Source organism: Mya arenaria, chromosome 13 (genome assembly GCF_026914265.1).
Source record: "Mya arenaria isolate MELC-2E11 chromosome 13, ASM2691426v1".
In the NCBI taxonomy this organism is placed as follows: Eukaryota; Metazoa; Mollusca; class Bivalvia; order Myida; family Myidae; genus Mya; species Mya arenaria.
Genome location: NC_069134.1, coordinates 55,050,701 through 55,070,506, shown reverse-complemented (window position 1 = coordinate 55,070,506; position 19,806 = coordinate 55,050,701). Strand labels below are relative to the sequence as shown.

The 19,806-nt window shown below is 36.7% G+C and overlaps 1 protein-coding gene and 2 long non-coding RNA genes across 3 annotated transcripts; all 3 read left to right on the top strand.

Moving 5' to 3' along the window:
- Positions 1 to 2,070: 2,070 nt before the first annotated feature.
- On the top strand, positions 2,071 to 3,046 carry LOC128215389 (uncharacterized). The gene is made up of 2 exons (XM_052922076.1): positions 2,071 to 2,250; positions 2,826 to 3,046. The coding sequence occupies exons 1-2, from the start codon at positions 2,106 to 2,108 to the stop codon at positions 3,044 to 3,046; spliced, it is 366 nt and encodes a 121-aa protein (XP_052778036.1). The 5' UTR covers positions 2,071 to 2,105.
- Positions 3,047 to 3,341: 295 nt separating this feature from the next.
- Positions 3,342 to 6,153, top strand: LOC128215020 (uncharacterized). The gene is made up of 3 exons (XR_008258028.1): positions 3,342 to 3,453; positions 4,587 to 4,819; positions 6,109 to 6,153. It is a non-coding gene; the product is annotated as an uncharacterized LOC128215020 (long non-coding RNA).
- A 1,465-nt stretch (positions 6,154 to 7,618) lies between these two features.
- On the top strand, positions 7,619 to 9,839 carry LOC128215019 (uncharacterized). Its single transcript, XR_008258027.1, has 4 exons — positions 7,619 to 8,112; positions 8,311 to 8,400; positions 8,743 to 8,804; positions 9,231 to 9,839. It is a non-coding gene; the product is annotated as an uncharacterized LOC128215019 (long non-coding RNA).
- Positions 9,840 to 19,806: the final 9,967 nt, after the last annotated feature.

The following is a 19,806-nucleotide window of genomic DNA, read 5'->3' as shown; positions in this document are numbered from 1 at the left end:
TGAAGGGCACCTGCAAGGCTTCAGTGCACAGTTTTAAATCGCTCGGCCATGACCGAATTGTTACGATTGTAAAACGAGGTCTATCTTGAAGCTTGGCCGGAGGAGGCCGTGTTATTACGATTGTATCGAGTTGTTCCCCTTCGCATAATTGTTGTCTGTGTCAGTCAACTTTCGTTTTATTGGAAAGGTAATCAACTTGTTTTTGTGCAGCAAATGCTTGTTTAGTGCAAAATAATATTACACTTACATGGTAAAATATTAATATAACTCTTTATGATCAATTTCAAACATAAAATACTTCTGTAAAAGCGATTTCAATATTTTTAAAACACCCCCGTTTTTTGCACAATCCCGTTTAGACTTTAGGGATTGGAAGAATCCCGTATAACACGTCTATTATTTTAGACTAGTCTAGATTATACAGTTCTAGCGTGTTCCTATTAAAATATGCGTTTGCTAGAACGCCAAGTGATCTAAATTAACATAAGACAGCAGCCTCGCACTTGTTTATTAACATAAGCCAGCAACCCCTGCACTTGTAAAATGTCTTCAGGGCTTGCACAAACTCTTGATTCTATATAGCCTTGTAGGTCACTATGTATTCATCCCTTACCTAGTATGTCCCTATAATGTGTCTACTAGGGCGACAACCAGTATCCGGAGGTCACTATGTATCGAGCTCTGACCTAGTATGTCCTTATAATGTGTCTACTAGGGCGACAACCAATATCCGGATGTCACAATGTATTCATTTCTGACCTAGAATGTCCCTATGATGTGTCTACTAAGTCGACGACCAGTATCCGGAGGTCACTATGTATCCAGCTCTGACCTAGTATGTCCCTATAGTGTGTCTTCTAGGGCGACAACCAGTATCCGGAGGTCACTATGTATTCATCTGTGACCTAGTATGTCCCTATAATATGTCACCTAAGGCAACAACCAGTATCCGGAGGTCACTATGTATCCGGCTCTCACCTAATTTGTCCCTATTATGTGTCAGCTAGGGCGACAACCAGTATCCGGAGATCACTATATATTCATCTCTGACCTAGTATGTCCCTTAAATGTGTCTACTAGGGCTGCAACTGGTATCCGTAGGTCGCTATGTATTCATCTCTGACAGAGTTTGTCCCATTAATGTGTCTACTAGGGCGACAACCAATATCTGGAGGTCACTATGTATACAGCTCTGACCTATTATGACCCTGTTATGTGATGGCTAGGGCGACAACCAGTATCCGGAGGTCACTATGTATTCATCTCTGACTTAGTACATGTCTACTAGAGCGACAACCGGTATCCGGAGGTCGCTATGTATTCATCTCTGACCTAGTATGTCCCTATTACGTGTCGGCTAGGGCGACAACCAGTATGCGGAGGTCACTATGTATCCAGCTCTGACTTAGTATGTCCCTATTATGTGTTGGCTAGGGAGACAACCAGTAACCGGAGGTCGCTATGTATCCAGCTCTGACCTTGAATGTCCCTATTATGTGATGGCTAGGGAGACGACCAGTATCTGGAGGTCACTATGTTTCCAGCTCTGACCTAGTTTGTCCCTATTATGTTTTTCCTTGGGCGAAAACCAGTATCCGGAGGTCACTTTGTATCCAGCTCTGACCAGTAGGTCCCTATTATGTGTTGGCTAGGGCGACAATCAGTATCCGGAGGTCACTATGTATCCAGCTCTGACCTAATTTGTCCCTTTAATGTGTCTACTAGGGCGACAACCAATATCTGGAGGTGACTATGTATTCCTCTCTGACCTATTATGTCCCTATTATGGTATTAGGGCGACAACCAGTCACTTTATGCTTAAATCTGTCCTAGTATGTGTTTCCAGGATGTCCAGTTAGCGAAGTGGTTCCCAGCCTGGTTGCATGTGAGTTTTGTTAGTGGTCACTTAGCTGGACAAGTGGGTTTCATTGTACTTTGATTTCCTCCACAACACAAGACCACACACTAGTTAAAGTTATCAAAACTTTCTTCACGATTATTGTGCATTATATAATGTTAACGAGCTTTTGCTATTACTCATTTTGCAGTTGGATAAATTTGTTTGAAGTTGAGGATCTTACCACTCTGGAGCAACTCGTTGTGTCATGATGGTAGGGGACACAGGGCTGGCGTATTTGTGGAGAAGGTTGTTGTCACGAGGACAAGTCATGAGGCACGTGTTCCCGTGCAGCCGCCGGCTGGACTCGCACGAAAATAACTGCCGCACAGAGACGATGCTGAGAATGATTGGTAAGTACTTGGCTGAGAATGATTAGTACATACTTGGCTCAGAATGTACTTGGCTGTGAATTATTTATAGACCTCTGCTCAGAATGATTGGTACATACTTTGTTGAGAATCATTGGTATGTACTTGGCTTAAAATGATTGGTACATACATTGTTCAGAATGATCGGTACTTACTAGACTCAAAATGTTATTTATAAAGATTATGCGCTGTACATGTGTGAGAAGTGTTGTTTTATTTTGAAGTGTACTGTTCTCTGTTCTTCGAAAATGTTGTGATGCTTGGGTGGAATTAAAAAATAATGTTTTAGGGAATAAAAGTAAAAACATTCATATGTCATTGACACAAAAAACAACCATCAACAAAGAAAAAGAAAAAATCCAGTTCAGACTTTATAAACTTTTATTTCAAAAATCATTTCAACTGAAGATTACCAAAAACAAAACAAAACTGAGAGTTTGAGGTAGATCACCACCTTTTGATTAAAAGTAAATCATGCACCCCCATCATGATTGTGGAATAAGAATTTATTCACTAGCCATTCAACAGTTGTTTTATGACTAATAATCCTAAATTAGGTGGCTCATGGACAGTGACTGTGAAGACAAGCGAGGGTAAAAGGACGGCCACCACAGGGAAGGTTCAAATCACCATGTATGGCACCAGTGGCCACACTGCAACCCTCCACCTTTCCTCTCCAGACCCTGGGACTCTGGCATTCACTTCCGGGGCCGAGTCTGAGTTCCATATCAGCACCGGGCAGGTTTGCACGAGTAACCAAGATTCGACTAGAATGTGACAACTCTGGCTCTAAACCTGACTGGAGGCTTGATTATGTATGATATTGCTGATTTTACTGTGCATTCCTTTTGATTAACATAAGCCACTACAAACTAAGTATAATGTTCATTATGAGAATCGTGATTTGTACTTACATACATCGCCCTAAAACCTAAAATGGGCCATAGTTCTAGATCTGTTCTGTTGAATAATACATGACCTCTGAGATTGTTATTTAGCCTCTCTACTAATTCTCTGTCTTGCAAACGTGTCTTATTAAAACTTCTTTGTACTCAGGTGTGAATGTATGATGAGGATAGCAGTGATGAGCTGATGTACTACGTCGACCGCTGGCTTGCCCCTGACAAAGTTGATGGTTCAATCTGTAGAGAACTGCAGTACGGAAAGGCACCCCTAGCCTGCCAGGTCTATATAAATATTCCTTGTACTTAAAGCTGCACTCTCTCAGATATACCGTTTTTACAACTTTTTTATGTTTTGTCTTGGAAAGAGCAAATCTTTGCGTAGATATCTGCATATCAATGATAAAAGATTTTTGAACTTAAATATGAAAATCTGCGATCTATTTTTTGCCAGCAGTCTTATATAACTGGTTTCCATGTATTTTCACAAAAAGTGGCTCGTTCAAAGACAAAAAATAAAAAAAGTTGTCTAAACGTTCAATCTGTGAGAGTGCAGCTTTAAACTTCCAACGTAATGCTGGGTATTAAGTACTGGTATTAATGTTAATTGCTTTCAACTTTGTATTAAGAAAGAAATCATTTAATTTTTTTAGTAAGCTCGTGTGCTCTACTGCGTTTGTACAGTATAAACGCTCAAACAAATCTTTAGTGTTAGTAAACAGGCATTTGTTGACAAGCCTGCTTGCGGTGAGTGAGACATAGTTGTCACAATGGTGGTTCCGTGTTTGTGCGTGCATGCATGTGTGTGCGTGCATGCATGTGTGTCCGTACGTAGATGCAGACTAAATTTATCCCAGCTGTTTCTTGACTGTGCATTATAGGATTTTCTAAAAACTTGCCATGAAGGTCCACCATGGCGAGGTGGTGGGTTCGCGCACAAGACGCAGGTCTGTATGTCAAAGGTCAAGGTCATGATTAGAGCTCAAAGGTTGAAATGATCCTTGTCTGGGTTGTATCTTGACCAAGCATTATAGGATTTTCAAACAACTTGCCATGAATGAACACCATGATGCGGTGGCGTGTCACACAAAAGACCAAGGTCTGTTCGTTAAAGAGTAAAGTCACACTTATAACTTAAATGTCAAAATGAGTACTGTTGAAGGGACTGGTTTAGACTAATCCATATCAGGGCTGTAACTTTACCATGCATTATAGGATTTTCAAAAAATACATACTGAGGCGTAGTGTCGCAGGTTTTATGTATTTTTCAACTCCATGTTATTCTGTAATACAATTGTATTGAAGGGAATTTTCTGTGTCAAAGTCTCTTTTACATGTCGCCATTTGGCGTATAGTTGTTATCAGCCTCTCATTGGATCTTAATTTTGATTTTGAAATTTAAACCATGATTTTCAGTGTTATGCTATAAGATTGCTGTGACAACAGGAAGTTACAAGGATGCTGGGGTGGACAATGCAAATGTATTACTCAATCTGATTGGTGTAGATGGAGATATTGGCTTGAGGGACCTCACTGGAGCCATTTCTAGAAGTAGATTCCCTTGGCAGCCTGGACAAACTGACATTGTTGAAGCCGTTTCTGTTGGAAAATAAATAAAAATGAAGTGACCTTCGGCAGTCCTGATCAAGGTAACTACAAATGTATAATTATTATTTTTTTAAATTAGTGTGAGAAAGAGCTATGTACATCACTTTATTGGTGAATTCCTTAAGCTAGGTTGGTCTGATAAGATTTAAGCATTTCTGAAGATGACAAGCATGAAGTGTTTATCCTGTCCAATTTTAGCTCGACTATTCGAAGAATAAGGAGGACTTTACTACTCCCGTCGGCGTCTGGTTAAAGTTTTACGGCAAGTTGGGATTTTCACTTAAAACTCCAATACCCTTCATTTAATTCACTTAATACTTCACACAGTTGTTCAAGGCCATCACATAATGAGGTTAGATAACTCCATATTATCAATTATACATAGTATGGCCCCTGATTGACTATTGAACTTAGGTTAAATGTTTTAGGGCAGGTTGGGATATTTATTAATAACTTCTAAGGTTCTAAGGTTACACAACTCCATATTATCTTTAATAGAAGTTATGGCCCCTTAAGGAACTTAGGTTCAAGTTTTAGGGTAGGTTCAAGTAAGGCAAGTTGGGATTTTAATAAAAAAACTTCTATACCCTTCATTCACTCGACTTAATACTTCGCAGAAAATGGAAAAAATGTTAGTACTGAAAAACTTATGTAATGGTTGAGTCTTAGTGTGACCAAACTTGGGATATAGGACAAGTTTATGGAGATCTTTCATTGGATTGCCTTTTGGCCCCCTAGGATCAAGGTCACTGTTACTAAAAATAGATAACCGTTTGGTTCTAAATGACTTTAGTTATGGTTGACATACTGTGACCAAACTTGATAAAATTATGTAGGAAGAGTTTATGGAGGACTTCCATGGGATTGTGTTTGGGGCCCCTATGATCAAGGTCTGTGTTACAAAAAATAGGATCAATCAGTTGAAACTGAATCTGTTCTAGCAATCATTAAAAAACCCGGTTTTGTCACATCAGGGGTTTTGTTTACTTTTTAATTTGATTTTTTGGTATATGTTGTATTTTGCATGATCATCTCAGAATGTATAACTTCATCATGATTTATTATGCGGTAAAAAGTATGATAAGAGTTTTTTTTTTGGATCTGAGTGGCATTTTGCTACCCAAATAAATCCAAAATGAATTAAAGGATCCATACATGTGGGGCATTAATTTAACATAGAACTTAACACGTAATCTCTTGTCATATTTTTGGCTTATTCCCCTTAATAATGTTGCAAATGTTTACAACTATTTAAAACATGTGTATGATATTGATATGAAAATCAAATTTGCTACTAGTCTAAATTCTAACCATGCTCCTATCATTTCAGATACCCTTGCATCAGTGTGATGCTTTGATTGGTGCAGTCAATGAAAATCAGGTTCATTGGGTATTTATAGTAAGAATGACATTAGACAGTATGTTTCTTGTAAGACCCGTTTGCTGTGTTTCTGTTGGTGTTTTTTCAGCATACTTTTTGTTTATGAACACTCCATTGTACTCCATGGTTCTATCCCCTACAAACGAAGTTAAATTTAACTTCATACAATGGTAAAGCACAAGGAGAGGAAGTGCAGTGCACAAGAACCATAACTCTATTTCAACCTATTACAGAGATGTTGCCCTTTGGTACTTTTTATTGTTCAGAGCAAAACTTGAAAACTTGAAAACTAATAGATGAAATTTAATTAAATTTTATACATCAGTAAAGCACAATGAGTTGATTTCCTGTGTACAAGAAGAACCATAACTCTATTTCAGATAAACATAGTTATTGCCCTTTGTTACTTATTTTTGTCAGCAGTGTAACTTCTAAATTACATACTTTGGTAAAGCAGGATAAGAGGAAAATGCATGCAGTGTACCATAATCTTAGAGTAAGGGCTTCTTCTCAAAGAATTAGTCTGCCATTCCTATGTTCAGGTGGCATTCAGGGGGTATCCTGATCATCTGACCCATTTTTCAGATCATAGTTCCAGATGCAAAATGTTTGGTGTACATTAATCCTGGGTGAGCACACATCCAAATGTGCCAAGTACAAAAATACTTTTTATCATGATATACCATCATTTTTTGTGTCAGAGTTTAGACCCATAAGATTTTGATCTTTGATCCTTTAAAGATCAAGAGAGCATCATGGAGAAACACCAGAGAAATGGCAATTCAAGGCACAAATCACCAAATGATGTGTTTCAAAGAAAGATAAAAAACGATAAGCCTTTATTGATAACTTATATTTAGTTTCACATAAAAAAAATCCGGATTGTACAAGAACTCCAAACATATTCTGGAAGTTAACGAAGATGGCTCTATAGAGATAATGAAATTATATTTTTATGAGGCCAACTTTTTGGATGCTGTGTGAACACAAATTGTAAGTAAAATGTTCAATTTGTGTTTTGTATACACAAAAACAAGTGTATTATTACTTCTGGAAGGTTCTTTATTTGTGTGGTTATGGTCTTGATTCAGGGACAAAATGTAAGGTGCCATGGCAATAAAAAAGATAAAAATATTTGGATGATAAACAGTGAATAACATGGTTGGCCTCAAACTATATTTGTTCTTGGTTGACAATTTAATATCTACCTTGCAGGTTGCAAAACTTGAAAGAAAAGAATGAAACCCTAGTGCAGTTTTTGTTGTCTAAGGAAGTGAAGCTAATGCAATTTTTAATAGTTTTACATTTCAACTCTTGCTGTTGAATGTTGTACCAAGATTGTTTGATTTTACTGTACATACCATATGTATACAGACATGTTTATTATACACTCTGACATTGGCTGTTTATTGAATTATAGTCCAATGCAACACATGAAACATGTGTACAGAATCTATAATATACTCCTGCTTAACATAGTGAATTATTTGAATCAAGTACATATCACATTGTCCTTCCCGGTTACGACATAATTAATATAATAATAGCCTTAGATAAACAGCAATGAAACTTTGCACTTTTTTATAGGAAAAAGGCCGGACAACAGTGCAGGGCACATAATGCTTCCAAAAACAGTATATGGTTCATATGACTTTTAATTCAGTGTGGCAGGGACAATACTCATATTCATTTATAGGTCTAGTTTACACTATCCAAAGAAAGAGATATTTACAATATAGTAACCTCATATTATTTATTTCAGGCATACCTACTGTTATGCAAGGCAAACAAGCAAACAATCTTCACACCATCTTCACCGGGCTGTCACAGAGAGCCAGGAGAGCCATAAAACACAGTGGATTTGGTCCTATTGATGATGATGAACAGGTACATTTGTTGACTTGGCTTCCTTATGTTGATAACATTTATGGGTGGATTTGACTTATTTTTTGTGTAAGAGTTTTTAGTTATAAAATTATTAGGATAAATCTGATGCTTTTAAGGCAATATATGTGTCTTATATTTATCTTATTTTGGTGAAATGTTCTTGTTATCACACTTGTGTGATCAGGCTTAATGAAAAAGTTCATTCTATTGCATAAGGGTATTGAAAAAGGAATAAAAGATTCATTCTATTATTTGCCTCCTCAGATTGATCGTGTAGTAGAGGGATACATTGGATATATTCAAGAGCAGAAACTAGACAGATGAAACATAAAGACTATGTGTTTGATGTCTGGGGTGAGCTCTGCAAGAATTTAAGATTCTCTTCAGATTTTATCATTCTTATAAGTTAAAACTAGTAAAGGTATTGACATATGTGTTAGACATTGAACTCCAAGCACTTGCTGACCACATGTATGAGTTAAATGTCTAAGTTTTAGTCTTGAGATATTGCTAGTCTAAAGGGTACACATTTTTTGTGCTAATGACTATCAGATAAGTAGTGTTGATTTGACAGAACACTGACAGTATTTAATCGGACTAAAGGGTCTTGTATATTGATCATATCTGGAATTTTTCTGTCACCAACTAATACGACTTTATTGTTTGTTTGTTTTAAAATGATGTCTAATTTTCCAGGCAATCATGATGTTTTACAAGAAGAAAGGGTACTCAAAAGCAAAAGCAGAGGAAATCTTAAGGTTAATACAAACTTTTGATCAATATTCATTAAAATAATTATGCAATTTTTATTACACCCTAAGAAAATATCTTTGTCAGAGTCTATACAGAAAACACTTTAACACTTTAATTTCTGTCTATCTGTCTAGCCAACCTAAATTGTAAATCCTTGTACACAAAAAAGGGCCCCATAGTTTGTGTAGGAATAAATTCTAGTAATATCTCTAGTAGTATTTGGAAATACCTGTTTTGGTATGTGTATTCCTAGAACTTTAGAAATAGTCAGATACTATGAATTTTCTTCTTTATAAGATATGTAATAAATGAAAATAAAAAGTAATAAAGTAAATAAGATATGATTGTTATTGAATATTATTAATCAATCATAACTGTTATGTTCTGAAAGTCTCAATCCTTATCTAATCTTCATGTTTCATGTCCAACAGGTGTGAGGCGCACTAAGGAGGAGATGGAGGTCATCATGCACAGGGAGTTTCGGAGCTATCGAAAGTACAAACCAATGTGAATCCATTTCATGATTAATGTCGTAATTTCCCTTTTTTCTGACAGTGAAACTTGACAAGGATGTAAACCAGTTAGTACTGCCAAACCTCACGCTTGCCCAAAGGCACCAAAAATATTTAAGGAATGATCATTTATGCATTATTGTTAGTGAAATCATTTTAGTTTTATCAATGCAAAGGAAATCAGTTTCTTACATTTCAAAAATGTATTTTTTGTCTCTGCTCAATGACATATTTTTCTTTTTTTCGGCATGGAATTTGAAATCTTAACCCTATCCCGAAATCTTAAATCGTCCATTAGTTTGCGTGGTTGATATGAAAATAAACACCATGCATAATTGTCTACCATATGAATTAAGTCTAATTGTTGATTAATGTTTACCAAAACAATGTTATCTTCCTCTGAATGTATATGTATGTTATCCTCCTTTGCTATCTTCCTCTCTCTCTCTGTGTGTGTGTGTGTGTGCGTGCGTGCGTGCGTGCGTGCGTGCGTGCGCGTGCGCGTGCGCGTGTGTGTGTGTGTGAACGTTATAGTCTGTATCTGAACATATAATGACATCCGTCTACTGGTTATTGCCTTGGAGGCCGTTCTAGTCTTAAACGGAACTCATAATGACCTCTGTTAATTGGTTATCGCATTGGAGGACCCGTATACGGAAGTTCTAGTCTTAGACGGAACTCATAATGACCTCTGTTTACTGGTTATCGCCAGGGAGGACCCTTATACGGACTCTATAGTCTTGAACGGAACTCATAATGACATCCGTCTACTGGTTATCGCCTTGGAGGACCCTTAAACGGACGTTCTAGTCTTGAACGGAATTCATAATGACCTCCGTGTACTGGTTATCATCTTGGAGGACCGTTATACGGACGTTCTAGTCTTGAACGGAACTCATAATGACCTCCGAGTACTGGTTATCGCATTGAAGGACCGTTATACGGACGTTCTATTCTTGAACGGAACTCATAATGACCTCCGTCTACTGGTTATTGCAACGGAGGACCCTTATACGGACGTTCTAGTCTTCAACGGAACTCATAATGATCTGCGTGTACTGGTTATCGCCTTGGAGGCCGTTCTAGTCTTATCGCCAGGGCGAACCCATATACGGACTTTCTAGTCTTGAACAGAACTCAAAATTACCTCCGTTTCCTGGTTATCGCCAAGGAGGACCCTTATACGGACTGTCTAGTCTTGAACGGAACTCATAATGACAATCTGTTTACTGATAATCGCCAAGGAGGACCCTTATACGGACGTTCTAGTTTTCAACGGAACTCATAATGACCTCCGTTTCCTGGTTATCGCCAAGGAGGACCCTTATACGGACTTTCTAGTCTTGAACGGAACTAAAAATGACCTCCGTTTACTGGTTATCGCCTTGGAGGACCCTTATACGGACTTTCTAGTCTTGAACGGAACTCATAATGACAATCTGTTTACTGATTATTGCCAATGAGGACCCTTATACGGACGTTCTAGTCTTGAACGGAACTCATAATGACAATCCATTTACTGGTTATCGCATTGAAGGACCCTTATACAGACGTTCTAGTCTTGAACGGAACTCATAATCACCTCCGTTTATTGGTTATCGCCTTGGAGGACCCTTATACGGACTTTCTAGTCTTGAATGGAACTCATAATCACAATCTGTTTACTGGTTATCGCCAAGGAGGACCCTGATACGGACGTTCTTGTCTTGAACGGAACTCATAATGACATCCGTTTACTGGTTATCGCCTTGGATATAAATATTGACCCCTCCTTCTGGTTATCGCCTTACTATCCACATATAAGGGACATACTAGACCTCAGCTGAACATGTGGTGACCTCCGTCAGCTGGTTGTCGCCATAGGTTTTACAGACCTACATTATAGGGACAGTATAGTCTTGACTTGTATATCAAATGACCTCCGCCTGCTGGTTGTCGCCTAAGGAGGCACATACATGGGGGAACAAAGCCTGCGCTGAACATATAGTGACCTCCGCCGACTGGTTGTCGCTTTAAGATACTTTTTGAGGGACATTTAAGGCCCGGGCTGAACATAATTACAGTGGCCTCTGTCTAATGGTTATCGACTTTAGAGACAACACTTATGTGGACATATAAGGCTTGAGCTAAATATAAAAACCTCGACCTACTGGTTGTTACCTTAGAAGACACTTAAGCTGAGCGTAAAATGACCTCCTACTGGTTTTCGTTACATGTAATGGTTATCCGTCTAGACGACACTCTAGGGGACACGTTGACGAACATTGTATTTCTACAGTATTGACAACAAATCACGGCGACATGGTGTTATTTTACCTAGAAAGCAGTTTTGTAATAAAGATGTTACGGGTTGTGAAATACAACGTAAATGGACTTTCTACGTTTAGCTACATATATACGTCTTTGGCTATATTCTAGTATGGCCTATATGTACGCACAAGGGTCTGTCCGTTCATACAATACCCTGGCGATGACGTTTTTAACTTTATTCCATTACACTTGATAATATTCGATCAACGATTCACCCAAAAGATACTGAACATGCTTAGAAACACTCTCTAATATCAGGTCTTACCGGTAATTTTAAGGCTCTACCTCGGCCGTGATGAAAATAACAAAAAGTTGATGTGAGGGTGTGCATTGAAAATTCGAAAAAGAAATGACCCTGTAAGTAAAAAAAGTTAGAAAAGGTTGGTAAAGGAGCGAATGTGACCCGTCAAAACTAGGTATAGGTAAGTACTGTATATTCATACGAGCATAATGAGACCAATTATGAGGCTCTACCTCGACCGTGATGGAAGTTACACATAGTTGATGTGATGATGTGCATTAAAAAAAAGAAAACAAATGACCCTGTAAGTAAAAAAAGTTAATAAAAAGTTTGTAATGGAGCGGATGTGACCCCATAAAACTAAGAAATATAAGTACTGTATAATCATACGAGCATAATGAGACCAATTATGAGGCTCTACCTCGACCGTTATGGAAGTTACACTATGTTTATGCTAATGTGAATTGAAAAATTGAAAAAAAAATGACCCTGTAAGTATAAAAAGTTAATAAAACGTTGGTAAAGGAGCGGATGTGACCCCATAGAACTAAGAATGGTAAGTACTGTATAATAATACGAGCATATTGAGACCAATATTGAGGCTCTACCTCGCCAGTGATGGAAGAAAAACATAGTTGAAATATGGATGTGCATTGAAAACTTGAAAAAACTGACCCTGTAAGCAAAAAAAAAAAAAAAATTATTTACTTACAGGGTCATTTTTTATTTAAATTTTCAATGCACATCCATATTTCAACTATGTGTTATTTCCATCATGGCCGAGGTAGAGCCTCACAATTGGTCTCATTATGCTCGTAGTATTATACAGTACTTACCTATACCTAGCCTTATGGGGTAACATTCGCTCCTTTACCAACTTTTCAAACTTTTTACGTACAGGGTCTTTTTTTTAATCTAATGCTTATCCTCATAATAACTATGATTTATCTTGATCACGGTCAAGGTAGAGCCTTATGATTGATCTCATTGTGCTTGTATTATCGAACAGTACTTACCTATACCTAATTTTATGGGGTCACATTTGCTTGTTTTCTAACTTTTTCTTATTTTTTTAAATAAGATTTCATGTGTATATTGATAGATGTAATGAAAAGAGCATGCTACACTTAGTACAACCAAGTCATTTGAATGTTAAATGACAGTGTTCTTAATTTGTTTATTTGTTGACTTATAACAATCATGTCAAAAAATAAAAAGTCACAGGCTTTAATAAAAAAACAAGAACACTTACTTTTAAATTACTATTGTTTGACTTTGACATATTTATGCAGAAAAACTATAGCAATTCCTTTCCACTTGCTGTTCATGTGTGGTCTAGTTCTGGTACTGGCTATGCTTCTGGGGGAATCTCTTTGCCAAACCCACCGGAGGCCTTGTTTTCACCAAGGTACAGGTGGATGTACCTCGTATGGAGACTCTACCTCTTTCATGAAGGCTATGACCGACGGTACTGGAAGGGACAATACATACTTTCATACACCTCTTGTATGAATTTTGTGAATTTTGGAAGCACAAGGGAATACTATCTGTAAATTAAATGTATTCAAGAATTTCATAAGCTATGTACAGTACTTCTTTTTTCAAAAACAACCAAACATGATTTATATATATATATATATGTAGATAGTACTGACTTCTTATACTTACTATCAACTGATGTAATAATGTTGTTGAAGTCATTCTCATATATCCTAAACAGCCTTCTGAAAATATTTACTACAATAAGAGACTTCATCTAACTGTGACTAACCATCTGATCATTCCTATTTAAAATATTGTGGACAGAAAAATAATGTTGACATACAGCTGTTTCGTCAGGATTTTTTATATACGCACCGTTCAAACCATATCAAGCGGGACAACTCTTTTCTTATCGGTCGATGAAGTTGGTGGTCGGTACTATCGGTCTCTAGTTTGTGTTCACTGAAAAAGTTGACAGTATTTACGACAGTAACCGATGTATTCCAAATGTCCCGAACGACCAATCAGGGAGTATATAGCATTTAGCCCGTTCCTATAATCATGGTAGGGTCAAAATTCAAAACGACAAAACAGCCAAAACAATCGTAAAAAGTATGTTTTTGTCATCTCGCATACGGATAGAAGCTGTTCAAAGTTGTTGCGAATGAAGTATTTTGGAACATTTCATGAAAGGGATCGGAAAATCGATGCCGAATTTATTACGTAGCGGAGAAACTTCACGAAACAGCCGATTTTCATGCATGAATTGCTGGACGTCGATCTTGACATCGCGGTGGCCGACGGTTTTTGGAGTGAAACTATTTGAGTTTTCGAACATATGCGCCTGTTTGGAATCATTTGAATGACTTTGTCGTGTAGATGGAAGGCTCACCTGTGCGTGCATTTGTATTATTGGATATCACTAACGTTTAAATATGTGATTTTTTCACTAAAAATAAAGTCAGTGTAAAAAGTCGATGTTACCCTTTATTCTATATATATATATATAGAATAAAGGGTAACATCGACTTTTTACACTGACTTTATTTTTAGTGAATATATATATATATATATATATGTATATATATATATATATATATATATATATATATATATATATATATATATATATATATATATATATATATATATATAGGCCACAACAAATTGAACATTTGTTCTACGGATTTTGCCAAAAAGCGAGCGAGCGAAATAAAAAATACTTTTTTTTTTAAATTTAAGGCAGATCAGAGGCGAGCGAAGAGCGATAAATTAGCAAAAAAAGTTTATTTCTTACCAAATTTATCATACAATTATGTCAAGAAATGTTGTTTTTTATTACAAACAAAGGTTCTCAGTTATAAAAGAAGGGGGTTTGATTGTATCACATGAAAATCTGTCTCAATATTCAACAAATGGCAATGAGACCCAGTGCTTTACTATTAACTTCAAATAAAATGTGGATATATTATAAAGACAACATTCCTCATAGTAACGTGCAATTATTCGAGGACCAAAAAGAAAACTATTGTATTCAATCCGTAACTTACTATCAAAAAAACATTTTAGACTAGTAAGAGTAATTCATCATTTGAGCATTTCCAAATAGTGGGTGACGGTCATGTCTAAATTTGAACCTCTTGAAGCACATGATAAAATTGTAGTGACTTTGACATTGAAGAAGATTGAAAATGTAAATAACAAAGAGAACATTTTTTAAAACATGACACTGTGGATTGAATTGCGGGACAAATTTTTGAAGCAGTATCAAACAATTCTGCAAATGCGGCACCGGTCATTATATAAGAGCAGGTGGTGGAATAAAGATGTTCAAGACCTTTCAAGACCTCGCCTTGACCACGAACCTATGGTTTATAGGTCCGTGCCTTAAAACAAGAATAACATGATGGCCTCCATAGCTTCAATGACGTTAAGAAAAAGGCCGCTTTAATAACAGGCCACTTTTCTACAACTTGATCAAAAGAAAAAGGGAATAAGCAAAAGGAATTGAGAAAATTAAAAGATTCATTTTACTTATAAAAGGTTTATTTAACTGGTGTTTTTGTTGCTGTATGTGTTATGCACTAGTCAATTGTAAACACGCCCCCCCCCCCCCCAGGTCCGGGGAATAGCGGGGACATTCGGTACAGCCAACCCCGGGTAAATCAACCGCATTCACCCACACTTCGGGGCCACCTGGAAGGTAAATACACGGTTCATTTAGCCGGCTATCCCCGGACCTGAGGGGGGGGGGAGGTGCGTGGTTACAATTGATTGGTGCATTAATACAGAATGTTTCTAAAACATTTACAAGTCCTACTATTTGTATCTGTTTAAAACAATTATGAGTATATGAAAACTGAGAAATGCATTTAAGAATTTAAAAAATTAACTCACGAAAACATGTTCAATGGCTGTACCGTAAGTCGTATTTCCGTGTTTTTTTAATATAGGTTTTGCACTCAAAATCGGATTAAGTTATTATTCAACACTAAATTTTGAGTACAAAACAATAAATTACTTAAAACACACATAACTAATTATTGCCTTCGACGCTGTGAAACTGTTGTTGTTTACTGAAGACTATATTCCATTGACTATGACGCTGACTTTCACTTAAAACGTGTATTTTACGTTACGAATACTGAAAGTAACCTGAAAATTAATACCGGAAATGAATAACAACGGTGCGTCATGCAAAATATTCCCGACAAAAAAGACTGTCAACAAATATCTGCTGTTTTGCGGTTACCGGGACCTGATTTTGTCCTGACACGAGAAAAGTTTGCCTGCGAAGAATGTAAAGCATGGAAATACCTTCAAAAAGGCGAAGTCGACGTTGAAGGGTTTAAATTCTAAGTAAACGAATTTCAGAAAATAGAAAAAATTCAGAAGTCAACAAAAAAATAAAATGCGCGGCCAAATAGTATGTGCGGGCGCGGGGTTGTTGTTTTTTGTTTTGTTTTTTCGTTTTCGAATTTTAGGTGCGGCAAATCCGACAAACAAATGATCAATTTGTTGTGGCCTAAGAAAATAATTTGTTTCTGCCCCCTGTGAGTAGCAAATATAAAAGCTCACAAAATGTTCCCCTGACTTGTGTAAATGTGTTTTAAAATATGTTAACATTTAATCAACGTGTTTTACGATCTAGCATTCATCTTTGAAACTTTATTATCTTTCACGAAGATGTGGACATGATAAGCAAAGTACATGCCAGGGGCAGTGGTACAGTGCGAATGGTCGTAGAAAGGATTTCATAACCAATCACAACAGAAGTGACCTGGTCCGCCCGGGAATCGAACCCGGGTTGTCCGATTCAGAGTCCAACGCTCTACCGATTGAGCTAACCGGGCAAACAGTTAGCAGGACGAAACAATATGAACACTATCATTCCTAATACTTTAGAACGTGTACTTGATCAAAGAATATAACACTCAAGACATGAGTTATTAAAATATCATTAATTGCGTAAAGGGCTATATACTTTTGCAAAAAATTATACCCGTTGCAATAGTATTTGAATACATTTACTACTTATTTATCAAGATAAAACTATCATTCAGTTAGTACGGCAGGTGTTCAATGTAACTGAGCACAATTAAAGAGTGTAAACGAAGATCGTCACTGCTTTTAGCTACAGCTCCTAAACCCTGAAAATAAGTGAACCGAGAAAATGGCTCCTTTCCAAAGAATCATTTGAAATGGGTGAATTCTAAAACAAAGAATGATTGTTAAGATTATTTTTTACGAAGTATTAAGTCAATACACATTATTATAGAACATTCATAAATAATATCACTGACTTATAAATAAGTATATAACCAATAAAGGTTCGTGATAGCATATATATAAATAGTATGTACCCATTGCACATGGCAAGAAAAATAACATACCGTGAGTGATGAAATGAAATAATAAATAGAAGCCACTTTTGCAAAGGATTAAAGGTACACATAGGAAGATTTTTTTCTTTAATTTGGAGTGATCAAATGAAGTTTGTCACTAAGTCAACATAGTTTGATGTACCTACTGACAATATAAAATGGTGTTCTCTAACCTATTCGATTTACTAAAAGACATGAAGAAGTGAGCCCACCAGGAAGTGAAAATTAATAAGTTATTCTTTATAAAAGTATGTCATATTTTCGTGCATCTAGTACCATAAGGCTTCAGAAAAGGATAAATAATTCGCAAATCTGACGCAGTTGTACATGATATCACTGTTTTAGATTGCACACAACGTCACAAGTGGTAACACCGATGGAATACTCGAAATCAGGTAACATCTTGCATTGTTATTTTCTTGAATAATCTACAATATTAAATTAATTAGCAATAATATCACTTCCCCCGTTTCGGCTCATATGGAAAATTCTCCAATTGGAGTTTGCCAAAAACCCGCGGGAGACCTAAAATCTAATTGGTGGCCAACGGGAGAAATCAATTTTGGAATTAAAATGTTCATACTTCTTAAAACTTTTTTTTGAATTTTACTTAAAATATATATTTTTTATTTAATGCGCAAACTTTCTATGTGTCGCTTTTGAAGTTGATATCTAAGATAATAAATAAACTAAGTTTGCAAGTAAACCGGATTTGCAAACTTATACCGGATGCTGTTTTATCATAGTTGATATATGTTCACGTATTTGAGGCTGTTTGCAAGGTTGTACAACCGGCTTAAGATAATGTAGTGTCGGCCTCAAATTAACCGCTGTGAATAACTTCAATAACATACTTTCATAAAGTTTAAAACTTCAATCGAACACAGGAGAGGGGTACAATATGAAACTGAGGCACTAAAATGACTATATATTACGTTGAGATATACCTCAGCCCATACAAATGCATTTAACCTGTGAAGCGTTCATATTATTTGGGAAAAGGGCGTTCATTCTAAGCTGCGCTCTCATGGTGCGCCGCCTCTTAGAACATTTCTAATAGTTTGTACGAGTCTATTCTATATCTTTTTATGCCGCCTCTGTGCGAGTGTTATGTATAACATTCTTCGTTCAAGTAATGTGCGTTGTATGAGATAAGCTCATCTCTCGATGCCCCGTGCTCCCGGATAAGGATTAGTAACAGCTTACCGTGCTTCCAAAAGCACTATAGACATAACCACTAGAACTTTAAAACGATTGGTACTAATGTTCATCAGCTCGAACCCGAATATGGTTTCCTGCACCCCGTATATCCCATATCGGGTCGACTACTAGCCCTGTGACGTACATATCACGCCGACAACCTGTTTACATATTTAAATGTTTCGTTTATTTCACGGAATCGGAAAAAATACCCCATTTAGGTTCGATATAAATTTGGTGACCCAATATGGAAATATATGGGGTCACCACGTGACCCGTCCTAGACCAATGGTTTTACGTCATTTATGTTTGAGGCGTAATATATTACTATACACAAGGTTTATAAGTGGGTTTAAACAACCAAATACTAGATCAGTTTCTACTCTACTCGAATGATAATCTTGTGATTTGGCGTACCCCGTACTGAGTTCAAAACTTATGTGAAAAACAACAGAAACAAGTCCATTAGTCAAAATTTAAAACGTGAGCCCCGTCCAATGTCACAGGGTCAACGCCAATAAGACAGATAAAAAACATTAAAAAAACAGAAACACGGAAGAACAATTCAAAACTTAACGCAAACAACACATTACATAATTATATAATATATACAATTAGGGGTGTTTAATTTTAGGATGTTAGGCACCGCCTTTGAACGGTCAGTAAAATGTGAATTCACCGGGGCTTTGAACAAGCTTCTGTACGCAACCTCAAACTTATAAAGACATAAATGGTTAATCTTATCAAAGTATGCATTAACTCGAGGAGGATTAAACCCTGTTGAGAACTCTGTCAAAATAGCCGACAACTTAAAAACTGGTATTGTGCTTGGGAAACCAAAATTTGATATTATTTATGTACTTCGATATCAATACTTTATTTGTATAAATATTATATGTTTGTCTCAACCCGTCTCAATAAACATTCAATTTCAGACAACCCGAATCTATAGAAGGATGCAAAGATTTCATTCATACAAAGGGGGAAAAGCTTAGACTTAATCAATTGATCAATGAACAAAGCCAATCCTGTGTATCGTCTCGAAATAAAGACAGTCAGCTTGTCTAGGTCATCGTGAACAGCCCGCGCCGTACAAAGCATACAATGCCATTTCTTTCGATAAAATATATCTGGCTATATTATATTTCATTTTCAAATACCTGAAGCGGTGTTTAAGTGGCAGGTGGAGGGTATGAATGCTTCTTAGTAGGTTAGTTTCCTCAATCAAATTGTTTACTGCATTTGTATATCCATTCATTGAATTTTACACGTAACCACCTTTTATACTCAAATTCATTAATTTTCTTTAGGTGAAATGGCAAAATATGAAAGCTATTCCTGCATGTGTTCCTTTTCAGCGTTATTACATAAAGTCATT